Source organism: Gadus macrocephalus, chromosome 4, assembly GCF_031168955.1.
Source record: "Gadus macrocephalus chromosome 4, ASM3116895v1".
NCBI classification, from domain to species: Eukaryota; Metazoa; Chordata; class Actinopteri; order Gadiformes; family Gadidae; genus Gadus; species Gadus macrocephalus.
Window position 1 is genome coordinate 27,378,165 of NC_082385.1, and position 18,931 is coordinate 27,397,095.

The window sequence follows — 18,931 nt, forward strand, 5'->3', positions numbered from 1 at the left end:
TTGCTAATATTTATTTTCCTAGTGTTGTAACATGGCAAATTTGGTAAATATTTATTGGAAGCATATTTGCACATTTCATTCATGTATTTGCACAGGATTATAGCATATTTGCACATTTCATCCATGTATTTGCATTTTGCACATTTATTCAAGTGACAACTAACTACTGCTCTGTGTATCTTCATGTCTGTTTATCTTAGGTTTTTTACCTAAGGGCCTAGAAACTAATAGGACTAAGAGGACAAAAGAAAGTGGTTCCTGGTGCTAACTGCTAACTATTGCAACCCTATGGACTTGTGCTCTGTATTCTAAAAAAAAAGAAAAAAAAAGAGGAAAGACCAAAAACGGAAACAACTGTTGTCTGTCCAATCCTTGAGTGAAACCCAGTGCCTTCAGAACTCCTTCAGTGTCGGAAGAGGATACAGAGAGCTGAGCAGCCGCATGCCGTCCATATGGGCAGGTGGGGCGGTGAACTCCCTGCAAAAGCATGCTCCCAAAAAAAATAGTTCCTCAGTAAAACATTGCTCCAAGTTTATTTTTAATAATGTGATTGTCACATTAACTATCTATAGTTTCTGTAGGCCCTCCGACAATTTTCGGTCTGTTGATATCAAATTGATGGTGGCGATTCTAGTTGAGTTTAATGTGTCATGCAATCTGGGGCGGCGGAGCTCAACGACCGCGTCCCTCCGTATTTTTCTCGCATAACCCTGCAGGCTGCAATAAGAATTGCAATCAGCGCTATAAGACGCCCATATGGTCGTAAAGTAGTCTGCCCCATGGTCATATTCTAGGAATGTTGGAGCTGGGAGAATGAATGGTTTGCCACTCCCACCGCAAACAAAAACACACACAAACACACAAAACAATTAAACAAACAAACACACAAAGAGAGGGAGTCGGGGAACACAGGAGACACAAGGAATGAGAGGAGGCACGGCCGTAGCCTTGACAGATGGTGACTTATTGGTATCATGCACGTTGCTGTTGTTTTTGCGTCGTGCACGTTGCTCATGTTTTGAAACACATCTCAAGTGGCACTCGGGATGTTTTGGGTCTGACCCACCATGTGCGGTTTCCACAGATAGAGAGAGACAAAAAGATGGAGGGAGAGAGAGAAGAGGGAGAGACGTGAGGAAAACATTAGCCAAGAAGACGGAAGAGGATACAGAGAGCTGAGTATGTGACAGAGAGACGATGAAAGACAAAGAGAGAGAGAGAATGTGAGGCACACACAGGCCCCTGGAGGGGGCAACAGGGAACAATGCCCCCTCAATTAAAATATTGTTCCGGCTTAGTTTGTACCCATACTTCCTATCACACAATCTGCCCCCTCCATCAGGCTCGCCCAATTTGTTTGCACGAAACAAACTTTGTGCTTCATCCACGTAAGTCTACGCATGATGCATCAAAGTAAGACATTTTACCATCTGAAAAGCACAAATTGTTATTGGCCTTCTCAATAAAAGGGCAGGGCCAATTTGACAATGTTGGTTTCCTTCAAAGTTAGGAAAAACAAAAAGGCTGCCCTCTGGAGGCTGCAGATCACTGGTTGGGAACGACTGGCTACATGCATGGACGGGGAGCACATGCACCTTCAACCGTATTAGACCATTAACTTGCAGTCGCAGTCACTAGTCTTGCAATACAAAGCCTGGAAGTACAGTCACAGAAAGGTGTCAATTTGCAGCCATTGTTACATAGCTTCTGTGTTTACGTTATATTGTATGTCAAGGGCTCACTGTACAATGGCTTTTGTGTAGACTTTTTTTTTTTTTTTCTCGATATTGTAGGAATAGTTTCAAGTCCTCTCCTGGAACCGTCACCTTATCGTGGTGGAGAGGTTTGCGTGTCCCTGTGAACCTGAGAGCTGTGTTGTCTGGAGCCTTGTGCTCCTGGTAGGGTCTCTCATGGCAGAGTGGTCTCAGGTGAGGGGCCAGACTAAGAATGGTTCACAAAACTCCAATGAAGAACGAAAAAAGAGGAGATGTGACCCGGCCCGGAGGAAGCCCGGGGCCCCCGTCTGGAGCCAGGCCCAGACGGAGGGCTCGATGGCGAGCGCCTGGTGGCCGGGTTTGCCACGGAGCCCGGTCGGGCACAGCCCGAACAAACTACGTGGCACCCCCCCTCTCTTCATCCCATGGGCCCACCACCTGTGGGAAGACCCGTTGGGGTCGGGTGCGCAGCCACATGGGTGGCAGCGAAGGTCAGGGGTCTCGACGGACCAGACCCGGGCGGCAGAAGCTGGCTCTGGGGACGTGGAACGTCACCTCGCTGTGGGGAAAGGAACCGGAGCTTGTGAGGGAGGTGGAGCGCTATCAGTTAGATCTGGTGGGGCTTACCTCCACGCACAGTCTCAGCTCTGGTACCGTACTCCTGGATAAGGGTTGGACTCTATTCTTCTCCGGAGTTGCCAAGGGCGTGAGGCGCCGGGCGGGTGTGGGGATACTCATAAATCCCCGGCTGAGCGCCGCGGTGTTGGAGTTTACCCCGGTAGACGAGAGGGTCGCCTCCCTGCGCCTAAGGGTTGTAGGGGGGAAAACTCTGACTGTTGTTTGTGCGTATGCACCAAACAGCAGCTCAGAGTACTCTGCCTTCTTGGAGACCCTGAATGGAGTCCTGTATGGGGCTCCAGTAGGGGACTCCGTAGTTCTGCTGGGAGACTTCAACGCCCACGTGGGCAACGATGGAGACACCTGGAGAGGCGTGGTGGGGAGGAACGGCCTCCCTGATCTAAACCCGAGCGGTCGTTTGTTATTGGACTTCTGTGCTAGTCATGGATTATCCATAACAAACACCATGTTCGAACATAAGGGTGCTCATAAGTGTACCTGGTACCAGAGTACCCTAGGCCGAAGATCGATGATCGATTTCGTGATCGTGTCATCTGATCTGAGGCCGCATGTTTTGGACACTCGGGTAAAGAGAGGGGCGGAACTGTCAACCGACCACCATCTGGTTGTGAGTTGGATCAGGGAATGGGGGAAATTTCCGGATAGACCTGGTAAGCCCAAACGAGTAGTGCGGGTGAACTGGGAACGTCTGGAGGAGGCCCCCGTCCTAGGTATCTTCAACTCACACCTCCGGCGGAGCTTTTCTGGCATTCCTGTGGAGGTTGGGGGCATTGAGCCGGAGTGGGCGGTGTTCAAAGCCTCCATTGCTGAAGCTGCGGTGGCTAGCTGTGGCCTCAGGGTCTTAGGCTCCTCAAGGGGCGGTAACCCTCGGACACCGTGGTGGACTACGGTGGTCAGGGAAGCCGTCCGACTGAAGAAGGAGGCCTTCCGGGATATGATATCCTGGAGGACTCCTGACTCGGTTGCAGGGTACCGACAGGCTCGAAGGGCTGCAGCGGCTGCCGTGTCGGAGGCTAAGCAGCGGGTGTGGGAGAAGTTCGGAGAGGCCATGGAGAAGGACTTTCGGTCGGCACCAAAGTGTTTCTGGAAGACTATCCGGCACCTCAGGAGGGGGAAACGGGGAACCATCCAAGCTGTGTACAGTAAGGATGGGACTCTGTTGACCTCAACTGAGGAGGTCGTCGGACGTTGGAAGGAACACTTTGAGGAACTCCTGAATCCGAATAACACTTCCTCTATGTTGGAGGCAGAGTTCGAGGTTGATGGTGTTTCGTCGTCAATTTCCCTGGTGGAGGTCACTGAGGTAGTCAAACATCTCCGCAGTGGCAAAGCCCCAGGGATTGATGAGATCCAGCCAGAAATGCTAAAGGCTCTGGGTGTTGAGGGGCTGTCATGGTTGACACGCCTATTCAACATCGCGTGGGAGTCGGGTACAGTGCCAAAGGAGTGGCAAACCGGGGTGGTGGTTCCCCTGTTCAAAAAGGGGGACCAGAGAGTGTGTGCCAATTACCGGGGTATCACACTTCTCAGCCTCCCTGGTAAAGTCTACTCCAAGGTGCTGGAAAGGAGGGTTCGGCCGATCGTCGAACCTCAGATTGAAGAGGAACAATGCGGTTTTCGCCCCGGACGTGGAACTACGGACCAGCTCTTCACTCTCGCAAGGATCCTGGAGGGGGCCTGGGAGTATGCCCATCCGGTCTACATGTGTTTTGTGGATCTGGAGAAGGCGTATGACCGGGTCCCCCGGGAGAAACTGTGGGAGGTGCTGCGGGAGTATGGGGTAAGGGGGTCTATCCTCAGGGCCATCCAATCTTTGTACTCCCAAAGCGAGAGCTGTGTTCGTGTTCTCGGCAGCCAGTCAGTTTCGTTCTCAGTGGGTGCTGGTCTCCGCCAGGGCTGCGCCTTGTCACCAATCCTGTTTGTGATATACATGGACAGGATATCGAGGCGTAGTCGTGGTGGGGAGGGGTTGCAGTTCGGTGGTCTGAGGATCTCGTCACTGCTTTTGCAGATGATGTGGTCCTCATTGGATCATCGGCCTGTGACCTTCAGCACTCACTTGATCGGCTGGCGGCCGAGTGTGAATCGGCTGGGATGAGGATCAGCACCGCTAAATCTGAGGCCATGACTCTTAGCAGGAAACCGGTGGATTGCTTACTCCGGGTAGGAAATGAGTCCTTAGCCCAAGTGAAGGAGTTCAAGTAACTCGGGGTCTTGTTCGCGAGTGAGGGTACTATGGAGCGTGAGATTGGCCGGAGAATCGGAGCAGCGGGGGCGGTATTGCGTTCGCTTTACCGCACCGTTGTAACGAAAAGAGAGCTGAGCCGCAAGGCAAAGCTCTCGATCTACCGGTCGATCTTCGTTCCTATCCTCACCTATGGTCATGAGGGCTGGGTGATGACCGAAAGGACGAGATCGCGGGTACAAGCGGCCGAGATGAGTTTTCTCAGAAGGGTGGCTGGCGTCTCCCTTAGGGATAGGGTGAGAAGCTCAGCCATCCGTGAGGAACTCGGATTAGAGCCGCTGCTCCTTTACTTAGAAAGGAGTCAGCTGAGGTGGTTCGGGCATCTGGTAAGGATGCCCACTGGGCGCCTTCCTTGGGAGGTGTTTCAGGCACGTCCAGTGGGAAGGAGACCTCGGGGAAGACCCAGGACTAGGTGGAGAGATTATATCTCAACACTGGCCTGGGAACGCCTCGGGATCCCCCCGTCAGAGCTGGTCAATGTGGCCCGGGAAAGGGAAGTCTGGGGCCCCCTGCTTGAGCTGCTCCCCCCGCGACCCGACCCCGGATAAGCGGTCGAAAATGAGATGAGATGAGATGAGTTTCAAAGTTTCAATCAAAATAGTTCAATTTTGGTCAGTTTCTGCACAGCTTGGATTTTCTTTTTGGGGGATGGGGGGTGATAAAATGAGCACAATATACCCACCGCATATTCCACCACAGTCTAAGGCAAGGCAAGGTAACTTTATTTACAGTATATACCACTTTTTATACACGAAAGGAAAGGTCTAAAAGCAATTAGGGCCGTTATTAGACAAATAAGCCAAGCCTAGACAACGGAGCCTAAATTAAATAGAAGGTGCAAGAGTGCGACTACCAGTGATACCATGATACATGGTACAACAAGGACGACCCCCCACCATGCACCGCCTTTTTCCGTAAACTCAATTATATCTGCAATGATAGATTAATCTATAACATAATAATTATTATTATATTATTGTTATTATATATTAACACCATAATAATAATTACATTATTATTATTATGGTCATTTATGTATCCCCCTTTCCTTTCTCCCTTTCGCTGTCGCCTCTAGCAGAGTCCTTCGTATTTGTATATTCACAGACTCTTTCTCTATTGGGATTTTGGAGTTTTCATTTGGCAATCAGTACTGAAATCATGGATGTGGCAGGAGAGAGCAGGATTTGACTACCTGCTCCCCTGCTTCTCCATAGGTGAGTACCGTATAGTTATTTAAATCAGATTTGAAGGAGGCATTTTCTCTTTATTTCTTGGAAATCATTTAAAAGACCTGTTATATTAAAGGTAGGGTTGAACATTTACTTTAGAAGCATATTTTTGTCATTTGTTAAATCCCGCCAGTAAATTAAATGAAAATGAAATACAAGGATGGACGGCGTACCTGTTGGTCTATCTACATGCTAACTGCACACACTCTGCCCGGGCACTCAATGCACATGACCGGAGTCTTCCAGAAAGCGAGGCAGACCTGTTTGGTTTGGGGTCAGACATTTTCTGTTTGATACTTTCACAGGCTAGCCATCAGCAGCATTAAAACGTTTGGCAATACACATTTGTTTGGGAAATGCAAGGAAATATATCGCAAATCTTCTACCTCCTATACAAAACCTGTCCGTCCGTCTGATGTAAACTTAGTTGAGTTCAAGAGGCAACTCTAGGACGACCGAGGAGCTCACAAATAACTGCGTTGATCTCTCACACACACAAACACACACACACACACACACACACACACACACACACACTCAGGCCCACCTTAACCTGCCATTAGGGGCCGAGAGGTTTCGTAGGCCCCCTGAGAGGGGGTCTCACAATGAAAATGTGCAAATGCCATGTGTCTAGAGAGCCAAACGTATTAGTGACCCTCTCTGAGCCACATAACAACACAATATGTATGATAATAAATTACCAAATAATTTAATCTTACTTGCGAATAAACATAAAAGGCAGTCTAATAACTTTTATTAACAACCACACACACACACACACACACACACACACACACACACACACACACACACACACACACACACACACACACACACACACACACACACACACACATAGTGACTTATAAGCTACAGCAAAAGGATAGACAAGGTGATTATAAAACCATGTGGCATGAAAGTTTGATTGAACTGATTTAACATATTACCAAAAGAAAACGTGGTCTGATCTGCAGAAACACAAACACGCCTAATAACTACATATGAACAAGTAAGATCTTCCTCTTTGATCTCGGCGGGCTTTGGGAATCCATCACACACACACAAAATTGTATTCAACAGGAAACACACACAAACACGCAGTGTAATTGAACGTACATTCGGAATACTGAAAATGCGCTTCAGGTGTTTGGATAGGTCAGGTGGTACTTTACAGTATGGTCCTCAAAAAGTCGCAGCATTCTTTGTGGCATGTTGTGTTTTACACAACGTTGCCATGAATCATGGATGTGTCGATGACATTAATCAGGATAGATTAGAGGACTTAAGGAGACGTGATGCTGAACTGCATGCGCCGATGCCATTACGTCCAAATGCCCCAGCAGCAGCACGGGAGAGGAGAGCTCATCTGTCAGAGGAGCTGCATCGTATGTAGTGAGGTACGCAAACTAATGACATCTCCGCTCTATTGTTTAGCTACATTGTACAATTATTACCATGCATTCATAACCTTGTGATTCAGAGAAAGTGAGCCCAAAACATCGGAAAGTATAGTATGTCCTAGAGACATTATTATTCGACTTGTCCAAATGTTCGTAGGCGTAAATGAAAAAAAAGAATACAAAACGAAAAATGAAAAGTTGCAAAGATTTTAAGGAGATTCAGCCGAAAAATAAATTATTTCCTCCCTCCTCTGTAAGGCCTTTTACGCCTGCCTCGGCGGGATTCGACAAATGAGGGTCCGGGAGTGGCGATGCTGGATGTGCTCCTGGTGGAGCGGGTGGACGGAGATGGAATGGGGGGAGGACGGGGCACAACATGGGGAGGACGGGGCACAACATGGGGAGGAGTTGGGTCGTTTGGGGGCCATGCTCGTTCCATAGCTGTCGCAATCCGGTCCAAACTTGAAGCGATGCGCCCGAGAGGCCGCAGCAACATCGCCACCCGGTCCAGACGGGTGTTGGTGTCTCGCCGCATCCCGGCCACCTCCCGCTCCAGCATGTCGAACCCGGTTTGCTGGAGCTGCAGGAACGGGTGGTCCTGCGGTCTCATGCTGCTGGCGCTGCTGCCACGGCGTCTGCATTGAGTGCGCCGCGCGGCTCCCTCAGCTGCCCCGTGTGTGCTGGTCCCGAGGCCAGGGTCTTCATCCTGAGAAGCTACGTGACATTGTTTTGATTTATTTTATGGCTGTGTTACATTTAATAAATGTCAAAAATGATTAAAAAGATTTTCACGAGACATCTCTATTTATGTGAACTTTATTTCTGTACCTTGGGGTTGGACAGCTGGTGCATCGGGTTGGGTGCTGACTTCAAAGCCCCCAAAACCCTCAACGCTTTTGGTGAGGTCCTGGTAACTGCCAGATCCTCCTCCAGTCTTTTGACGTGCTTGCGAGTTGGCAGCAAGCTTGGCCTTGCCTCTTCTCCTGACGTTGTTGTACCGCTTACGGTAATGGAGAGATGTCCTATGTTGTCCAGCTTCTGAGACAATTATGGCGATTTCCTCCCAAGCCGCTTTCACCGAAGCAATTTTGGGTGGGTTCCTCCCATCCCCATACAAAGTCATCTCACGGTCTTTGACTGCTCTGACGAGCACATCGGTCTCATCTGTTGTGAACCTTTCTTGGCGTGCGCCTGGCAAATCCGCCATCATAATAGCAATCCGCCATGGAACAAGCGCCGATTGCTCTTAAAGGGGATGCGAGAAAACGCTCTGATTGGTTCATTGCAAGTTACGCCCAAACCACACCTACGGGTAATTAGGCTGCTTCAGACCAACCCTTTTGACACTTGCGCCGCGGCGCAAGTGTCATTTATCCGCCTGTAAAATAGCGATAGCGCCGTAGAACCGCCCACAAAGCTACTTCCGCTTTGCCCTTCCCACTTGCGTTTCAGACCGTTAAAATAGGGCCCACAAACTCTCAGACATGATTTGGCACCATGGACAGAGACATATGCCCTATATGCCAGGTATCAGAAGTGGGGCGCCGTCAGCGGCATCGCCGCTGATTAACGGGGCTCTATCACCGGCAGTGGTGTATTAAGGTGGCCCCTAGGCTGCTATTTGTGTGAGGCCCCCTTACTGAACCCCTGCAAAATAACTTAATTTAAACAAAATAATTACTTAAACAGAAAAGCTTAATTTAGTGCCATTTGTAAAAGCGTTCAAGGAATATTACATGGACCACACGCACATACTCGGCGCATTGGCATACCCAATGAGACAGCTTCTACTCAAACAGCAATGATACAGAAACAAGTGTGAACTCGCTATAGCTCCCGTGACCACGTATTGCTGTGGACCAACCGACCGACCGACAGAGCGAGCTAAAAAGGCATTATCAGTGCATCTGCAAGCTGGTAACAGCTTTAAGCTTTCTAACCCAAGATGTAGGTAGGCCTATAACATCAGCAGCAGTATCTCATATGCGGCTCTTAAATATGCCTGCGAGCATACTGGTAAAGTTTGGCAGTATGTTTGGTAAAGTGAGTGGCTCACACAGTACACACCCTGTTTTATCACAACATCCTTGCAGAGACACAAATCAAACCGCTATGCAATACTTGAATAAAACAAGTGGTGGAAAAAAACAAGTGGTGGAAAATAACGTGATTCTGCAGTGAGAGCATTATTTGATAGAGGCGATTGGTATCTCCACATACTGTACCCCTGAAATCTTCAATAAAGACATTATAAACAAGCATCAAAATATGCTCCATATGTTCTTAGTGTGCATAGGGTGAGAAGTGGTGTAAAATAACGTGATTCTGCAACGGGAACATTATTTGATAGGCAATTGGTCTATCCACATACTGTACCCCTGAAATCCTCAATAAAGACATTTAACCAGCATCAAAAGATGCCCCCCATATTCTTATAGTGTACATAGGGTGAGTTGTGGTGTAAAATAACATGATTCTGCAGTGGATGCATTATTTGATACAGGCGATTGGTCTACAGATCAAATATGCTTGTGACGTAAGGTAGCATTTTCTGATAGGGTAGCATGATTTCATAGACTCTGCTATCGAGTCACACTACGGTAGCAAAATATGACAAGGGAGCAGAAATTGGCAGAACACCGGCTTGCCGCCTTGTGCGGCAAGCAACTGACTAGAAGGCTCATATGCATTACATTTAAGCAGCATGCACCATGAAGGAACTTTACTTTATGAAGTTTGTCTGACGTTTGACTTTGTCTGCACGTTTGATTAAAAGTTTAGAAGAATTGCACTCTGCTGACACACTGTTAAGTGTCTAGTTTTTAGTTATGATCCTCTCTAATGCGCCTCCACACGACGCGTCACGCATGTATGTTTTTTTTAAAGTTGTGTAGGCCTACGCTTTAGAAAATGCATGCATGTGCGGATGCACTGCGCGCGTTAATGAATGCGCGTTCGTGTTTGCCTCCCTGGTGAGCTTGGCCAGGAACCGCTACTTTTTCCCTTGACATTTAGTTTTCACCTGACAAACACACACTGGCCCGGCGGTGCGCAAAGCCTTCACCTATGTGTGAACAAAAATATGTTGTTCACACATAGGGCCCATCAGGAGTATATCAGGACTTACACGTGTGTCTGAAAGCAGCTAATGTGTGAGCATTTGATTACATTATAAAATTAGTACATTTATGGTGAAAGAGTTCTGTTCAATGGAAAGTGTAATATACTATGCTTGCAAATCAATTATTAAATAGCTTTTAGTGTTATTCAGGGATGAAAAGTGCATTGACATTTTAAAATGCAAGGCAACTACTATTGGTTAGATGAAAATAATAATCATCATTGAGATTAAACATCTCTTCAAGTGTCCTGGCCAAGGCAGGCAGCATTAGCCTAGTCACACATAGCATCCACACAAAACATATGAAAAATAAAACAACTAAAACTGTCTGCAGGGAGGGGGGGATATCAATATCGCAAGATATTTGGGGAGGCTCAGCGAGGAGAATAATATTAAGTTTGAGCAACAAAGTGTAGTCTTGTGGTGGACTCTATAGACATAATTCACCAGACTGTGTTATTGACATGTTTTCGTTCTGTGTTATAGGGAGCGCAAGAGCGCAATCACGCATAATGTTACTTGTGCACCTCGCGCATACACTTTGCTTCTCTCATCTACCTAGCCACAGATTCTTGGGAAATTATTTGGGAAAGAACAGCTGATACAGCGGTAATAAGTTGTACTTTTAAATCAATGCATCTACAAACACCGTACAGCAAACACATATTTTCTTGTCAGACATTGTGTACAAGCTCATAACTCTTAGGATTGATGAGTATTTGATTCTGAAGAAACATTGTTTTACCGCGAGTATTAAAAAGAATGAATGAAAGCGGACGTGCGTGTGTGCGTCCATCTGGTCAAACACACGCAAAATAATCATTTAACGCATAATACAGTCCATGGCAATGTATATTAACGGGGGGACACATGCATATTAGGAACACAAGTCGATAACGATAATGCATGCAATACTGGTAAGAAAAAATGTTTGTTAATGTAATGTGTATATCATTAAATAGAACCACAGTTATCGCATATCATATGTGTGTTACGTTTTCTTTGCCGAAATTTATTTGAGGACTCAGAGTTGCTGAAGTTGTGGAAGAAAACGCTATTCCATGTGTGAATTAGGCCATATTATTTGGGCATAACTGAGCCATTTGAAGTTTGTCAAAATATCAACTCGTCAGATTCAAATGCGCTCATGGCTCTTAAAGGGGATGGGAGATGGCACTCTTATTGGTTTATTGAACGTTACGCCCAAACCACACCTACGGGTAATTAGGCTTCTTTAGACCAACCCTTTTTTGATTTGCGCCGGGCGCAAGAGTCATTTATGTGCTCCGGTAAAATAGCAACATCGCCATAGAACCGCCCACAAAGCTACTTGCGCTTGGCGCTTCACACTTGTGTTTCAGACCGTTAAAATAGGGCCCAACGTCTTACCTGGGCGAGTGTCGCTACGGTGTGTGTGCGCGTGCATGTGTGTTCTTACCTGCGCGTGTGTCGATGGCGGAGCCGCTATGTTTAAAAAAATAACATCTTACCTGGGCGAGTGTCGCTGCGGTGTGTGCGCGTGCGTGTGTGTTCTTACCTGTGCATGTGTCAATGGCGGAGCTGTTTTGTTTGGAAACATAATGTCTTACCTGGGCGAGTGTGTCGCTGCCTTTGTCTTGAGTGTGCACGCTTGTGTGTGTGTGTGTGTGTGTGTGTGTGTGTGTGTGTGTGTGTGTGTGCGCGCTTCCATGTATGTGTCGCTGCCTTTGTCCAACCTTAAAGTGTAAACTTATTCTCTGCTGAACACACGAGAACATTCAGTGGATCCACTGAATTGTTTCATCACCATCATGCTGTATTAACCAAACAGAAAAACAGTCCCTCACATGAAAACAATAAACACAAGGACTCAAACAATAGAAGAACAGTCCCTTGCATGAACACAATAAACACAAGGACTCAAAAAATAGAAGAACAGTCCCTTACATTAATGCAATAAACACAAGGACTCAAACAATAGAAGCAGCAGACATTACTAATCATAAACAGGTGTGCACATATTTTAACTGAACATGTTCTGCTGCTGTATTGTTCCCACCAGAACAGAAGCAATCAATACTCAGTTTAAATTAATCACAACATGATCAATAGCTTTTCCCAGACCACTTGCATTATGAATATCTTACTACTATAATAGCAGGCCTGTCGCACCAGTTACTCAAGTTAGTCATGTGCGCATGTGCCAAGCAGCCTGCAGCTCTCACACACACACAGCACGCGCAAACGCATACATACACCCCAAGCACGCACATACACACACCGCAAATGCGTATGAACATACACGGAAACGCACACATGCGCACACACACACACACACACACACACACATGCACGCGCACACACTGCGCGTGCACCGCTGCTTATCAAAATATAAACTGATATCAGAGCCCTTGTATGAAACTGTTAATGTCTGAAAATATAAACAATATTGTAGTATAAACATGTTAAGATTAACCATCAATCAATATTGATTGATCGATGATCCGGATTCGGCCCAGCACCCCTGGAAGCAGTCTGCCCCCAGATGGCCCCCAAATTGTATTATTTTCAGTATGAGACTTTGTTTGATTTAGGACTTAACATGCCTTTTTGGCTTTTTGCCAGCTATGTTGTGTCTTATTTGGGGAGGAGGTGGTTCACTCTAGAAGGCGGGTTGCCACAGGGTGTGTTCATATCTAGGTGTGTGTGTGTGTGTGTTCATATCTGCATGTGTGTATGTGTGTGCGCAACTGCGCATGTGTGTGTCTGTGTGTATATTTGAGTGTTCAAAATGTGTGTGTGTGTGCGTGTGTCTGTGTGCGTATACGTTTGTTTACATATGCATGTTTGTGTGTATTTATATAATTTGTGTATGAGTGTGTGTGTGTGAGTTTGGGCGCGTGTGTGTTCATATATACGTGTCGTGTGTGTGTTCATATAAGCGTTTTGTGTGTGCATGCGCATGTGTTTATGTGTGTGCATGCGAGCGTGTGTTTATATGCGCATGTGTTTGCGTGTCTTAATATGTGTGTGTGTCTGTAGATATGTGTATTTATACAGCATGTGTGTGTTTGTTTTTTCGATGTGTGTGTGTGTGTGTGCGTGCTCGCGTGTGTGTTTGCATGCGTGGGCACATGTGTGTACAATGTATGCGCACGCGTGTGTGTTAATATATGTGCGTGTCTGTGTTAATATATGTGCGTCTGTGTTAATATATGCATGTGTTATTATATATGTGTGTGTGTGTTAATATATGCATGCGTATATCCTCAGACTCAGAGAGAGAGAGAGAGAGAGAGTGAGAGACTATAACTAACACAGAGACACTGAGGCACGCAACGATACCCTGAACCCAGGGAGGAGCTCCTCCTGGGTGAAGGTGGACTGGAAGGTGTGGAGGTGTGTCAGTGTGTCCGAGGACCCTCCTCCATCTGGGGACACTCTGTAGAAGGACAGAGTGCCAGCAGGCCGGTCCAGATACACTCCTACTCTGGTAGAGCCAGCGTACGGGAGACGTATGTCTCTACCGTTGTGACGGGCAGAGCAAAGATCATCATGAAAATAAAGAGTCCAGGACTTGTTGTTCCATCCAAGCCTGCTGTCATTACCCCGTCCTCTTCTTGTGATCGGTCTGTATGTCACTCCTATAGAAACATCTCCTTTCCTCTCTACCTCCCAGTAACAGCGACCAGTCAGACCCTCTTTACACAACACCTGGGACCAGCGGTCAAATCTTTCTGGGTGATACGGATACGACTGGTCCTCTTGAACCCCCGTCACCTTTCTGTTGTCCTCAGACAGAGAGAGTTGTCTGTGGGCTGTGTTTGGGTCCAGTGTTAGTTCACAGGCATCTGATGGAGAACAAGACATGATGAGCTGCTGAACCATTCTTCATCATCATCAACACTAGTACTGTTCTCTTGCATTCTTCTTTTTCTGTTTCACGTTCATCTACTCTACAAACTTTAACATAGAAAGACTAAATAATATCAGAGCTGCTATAGTGGACTAGTGTGCTATAGCTTTAGAAATAGTTAATTTAAGATCATTTAAGCTAAACTTAAATGTAAATCTCATGTGTGTGTGAGTGGCTTTCCCTTTCAAACATTGAAGCCTAGAAAAATGTATAAACTGAATCTACTCCCGCAACATTTAAACAACATACACATATTATATAGCAAAACGTTCAGCATGGTGAGCTCATTGCTCCTCTAGAATATCTAAGCTATAGTCAAAATTGTTTACAAGATATTAGACTTTCAAAGGTTCCAATACACATTCATTGGGATCCACCTGTGTGAACAAAAGACTGAACCAACTGAGCTTAGCCTGGCTCCGCCCGCCTAAGTACTTCCGCTCAATTTGAATTTCCCTTCAGTACTAGGTCTGGACCTGCTGTATGTAATTTGGTTTTCTGGCGCCGCCACGGCGTGCGCCCAATCAGCGAACAGAGGGCGTGTCTGATAACAATGACGATAAAGTCGTGCGCCAGTTTGAGTTGTTGTTGTAGGTCGGTAGTTGATTTACAATGTGCAATTTTTCCCTGATAAATTAAATTTGACGAACAAAACCTGCAGCTGTCGTTGACGGACATTTTCGTGCAGACGCGCAAGGTGTTTGGTTTGTGTACAACCTGCGCGTGATTCCCGGCGCATGACATACGTCACAACCAAACGTTAGCGATTGGTTATGGCAGATCCAGAGTGGCACTGGGCAGATCCAATCATTTTAAACTTCAACAGACACCCGCCTTCAAGTGAGTTAACGTTTGTCAATTGATTAGGTCCAGACTCTCTGTACAAATGAAATGAAATGAAGTGAAGTACGAGAGTCTGGTAGAACCAGGCTAAACTGAGCTCACATACTGGCTGGAAACTAACTGTTGGTACCATAGAACTGGTTCATACATACTATATATAGACATGTACACATACGTACACACACCTACACAAACATACTAGACACACATCAACACAGGGAAACATAGCTACACCTATGTGTAATCAAGTACACATACGTTTACACAAGTACACATACATACCATACATACATAGTAGGGGTGTAACGGTACAACTGTCACAGTCCGGGCCGGCTCTTCACTGTCCTGAGCCGGGTTTTCCCTCCTGCTACCTGCCTTCTCTGTGCCCAAGCCACCCCCACTCCATGGCCTCACTCCGCTCCTGGTTTTTGACATGCTGTGCCAGCAGCCTACCTGTGGCTGATTACCAATCAGGCCAATGCAGATTTATCTTCGTTCATGTAGCCACGCCGCGCTACGCCAAGCTATAGCCTCGCCACGCCAAACTACAGCCTCCCCAAGCTACAGCTACATCCACGCCACGCCAAGCCAAGCTACAGCCAAACCACGCCAAGCTACAGCCAAGCCACATCTAGCTACAGCCACGCCACATCTAGCTACAGCCATGCTAAACCACGCTACTCCAACGCAAGACGGTGCTTGGCCCAGGATCTGCCCTTGCCCCTGCCCTTGCCATTGCCCCGGCCCTCGCCCCGGCCCTTGCCCTTAAGTTGCTCTTTTCCCTCATGATTTTGGACTTCCTATTGGACATTTTCGTAGTTGCGACCGCTAGTTTTTTGTTTCCCTGGACTTAAGTGCCCCAGTGTCTAGCCAAGCTCCTTAGTTGTCCCCCACAACTGATTTGCCCGTGCTCGTTGGAGCCTGTTGCCTACGAACCCTGTTTTAAATTAAACTATATTTTTTGTTTAAAGGCACCCAGTGTAACTTTCGAGGCTTAAAAATGAACATTAAATTTCTAGTCTTTTTTACACGTAGTAAGTTTCAATAACTCCATACCATTACATACCGACATTTAAGCAGCAAAGATGAGACGTCGTTGTGTGGTGAGAACTGATACAAAATCGATAACAACAACAATGCCGCCATTTTCTTTATTTTTTGAAACCTACAATAAATAAAGCAGGCTTCCAGTCAATGGAAAAATGGCTTCTCCCCACCGGCGATTGTTGTTGATTTTCTATCAGTTCTCACCACACAACAACGTCTCATCTTTGCTCCTTGAATGTCGATATGTAATGGTATGGAGTTATTGAAACTTACTACGTGTAAAAAAGACTAGAAATTTAATGTTTATTTTTCATTGAATGTTTACATAAAGTTGCACTGGGTGCCTTTAAGTATATCGTGTCGGCATTGCGGTCCACTTTCTGCACCCTGGCCTGACCCTGGCCAGTCTTGACAACACTGAAGTCACGGTTCAGTTCAGACCTCGGTTCAGACATCACGGTTCGGTATGAGTTCAGTACAATGAAGGGAAATGAAAAAACTAAAATGCAGCAAGCAATTATTTTTTATTGTGCATGTCTCAGGTTGTACCACCTAGTGTTATACAGCCTCTCCCCTGAGCCAGCTGCAACCGCCTGAACTGTGTAATCTAAGATGGAAACAATAAGTACCCCACATCATCTCCAGCCTCCATTCGTAACTTGTAAACAATAAGACCATCAGTTATGAAACTGAAAATGCCGCTTGTCTTATGAAAGTGCGAAGTACATATAACAAAACAGGACCTTAGCCAGTCCCACAATGAGCTTTCCACAATCCTGCCGTTTTTTCGAGGCGGATCAAGGTCGAGGGTGGGGGAGTGGCACTGAGCAGCTTGCGGCCACGGTACCATGCGCTGGTGATTACAGTGGATGTATCGCAATGGCGAGGCGCACACAGCCTTTGGCCATCTTCTGTAAATATACTAGAACACTGGGTGCTCCAGCGGGAGTCATGGAGCTCTATATCGAAATAATATATTATGCATAAATATCTATATCATAACATTTATATTATCATGGCCAAAACCTGTATGCGCTTCCAGACAATATTATGAATCTCAAACGACTGCGTCGGGTTCTCGGAAGTAGCTGCCGAGGCACCACCGGTGGTGCCTCGGCAGCTACTTCCGATTGATTGAAAACGTTTGCGGTGAAATTATTTTTAGCACTGGCCAGAAGGCGGAGCTCGGCTACCTAGGCACCAATCAGGGCTGCATTTTAGTTGTCCCTGAATAACTTGTGTATCTAACATTAGTTCCGCATTACATTTCTTAATTCGCACGCCAGTTTTATTTAAGTTTATACAGTGTATTCTCCATGTAAATCCATGCACCGAACCGTGACGTCAAATATACGATACAAATACATGTATCGTTACACCCCTAATACATAGACATGTACACACACCTACACAAACATACTAGACATACATCAACACAGGGAAAAATAGCTACACATGCGTATACACAAGTCCACATGTGAATGAGCAGACGTCACCTCCTGCTGTGTGGATGGACTTTCCATCTCAATAGTGAGTGTGTGTTGTGATGAATCAAACAGACACTTACACTTCTTAAGAGCTGGTATCAGCCTCCACACTCCACCGTGCTCCACACTGGGGGGAATCAAAGTGAGAGCAGCATGTTGAAACATTCATCTTCATCACCTACTGTCTCATCATGTTCTACATAACATGAGTTACAGCTGCCTTTTAAAACCACTTCATCTAGCAGCGGCTTCAACCCTTGTAGGAGACTTTGTCCCTGAGTGGTGAGCTGTCCTGTCCATACCTGAGAGTGTCCAATCTCCAGTGTGGATCCTCCAGTCGAGCAGAGAGCAGCGCAGCTCCTGAGTGTCTTGGGTGATTGTAGCTCAGGTCCAGCTCTCTCAGATGGGAGGGGTTCGAGCTCAGAGCTGAGACCAGAGAAGCACAGCCTTCCTGTGTGACCAGGCAGCCAGACAAGCTACACACACACACACACACACACACACACACACACACACACACACACACACACACACACACACACACACACACACACACACACACACACACACACACACACACACACACACTTGTGAGAAGTATTACTTTTCTTGAGGTAAATCTGGTTTAACTGTCTTGTGGTTTAACTGTTTTGAAACTGTAGCATTTTAGAGTAGGGTAGAGCAAAAACAAAACTGTAGACTGAAACTGACCTGAGAATTTCCAGTGTACAGTGTGGATCCCCCAGTCCAACAGAGAGCAGCCTCGCTCCTGAATCCTGCAGATCATTGGTACTCAGGTCCAGCTCTCTCAGACTAGAGGATTTGGAGCTGAGAACTGAGGCCAGAGCTTCACAGCATCTCTCCGACAGATGACAGCCATTTAGCCTTCACACAATAAACAGAACATGTTAGGAACTGTGACTAATGTTGTATTTGAAATTTGTTAACAGACATGTTTTATTAGTTTAGATTAATGTCAGTACAGTAGATCTTCAAAATGTAACTTACTTAGAGGTCAGATAAGTAAAGCATCAACAAAACTCCAAAAAAAAAACTCAACTACCTAGGCGCCAATCAGGGCTGCAGTTTAGTTGTACCTGAATAACTTGTGTATCTAACATTAGTTCTGCATCTAATTATTAATTCGCACCCCAGTTTTATAAAATTTTATACCGTGTATTCTCTGTGTAAATCCATGCACTGAACCGTGACGCCCGCACCGATTCAGTTCAATAGGAATACATGCATTGTTACACCCCTAATACGTAGATATGTATACACACCTACACAAACATATTAGACATACATCA

At 46.3% G+C, this 18,931-nt stretch overlaps 1 protein-coding gene and 1 long non-coding RNA gene across 3 annotated transcripts in view; both read right to left on the minus strand.

The window, feature by feature from the left end:
• Positions 1-12,123: 12,123 nt before the first annotated feature.
• Positions 12,124-18,931, minus strand: part of LOC132455179 (NACHT, LRR and PYD domains-containing protein 3-like) — a 39,521-nt gene continuing 32,713 nt past the window's right edge. For both annotated transcript variants that reach the window (XM_060048968.1, XM_060048967.1), the window contains 4 exons: positions 18,333-18,506; positions 17,924-18,097; positions 17,702-17,748; positions 12,124-14,179 (listed from right to left, as the gene is read on the minus strand). In XM_060048968.1, coding sequence (XP_059904951.1) covers positions 13,641-14,179; positions 17,702-17,748; positions 17,924-18,097; positions 18,333-18,506 — 934 coding nt within the window. In that variant the 3' untranslated portion in view covers positions 12,124-13,640. The remainder of the gene's footprint in view (positions 14,180-17,701; positions 17,749-17,923; positions 18,098-18,332; positions 18,507-18,931) is intronic.
• LOC132455325 (uncharacterized) lies at positions 14,190-17,695 on the minus strand. The gene is made up of 3 exons (XR_009525190.1): positions 17,541-17,695; positions 15,171-15,272; positions 14,190-14,637 (listed from the first exon to the last, which is right to left on the minus strand). It is a non-coding gene; the product is annotated as an uncharacterized LOC132455325 (long non-coding RNA).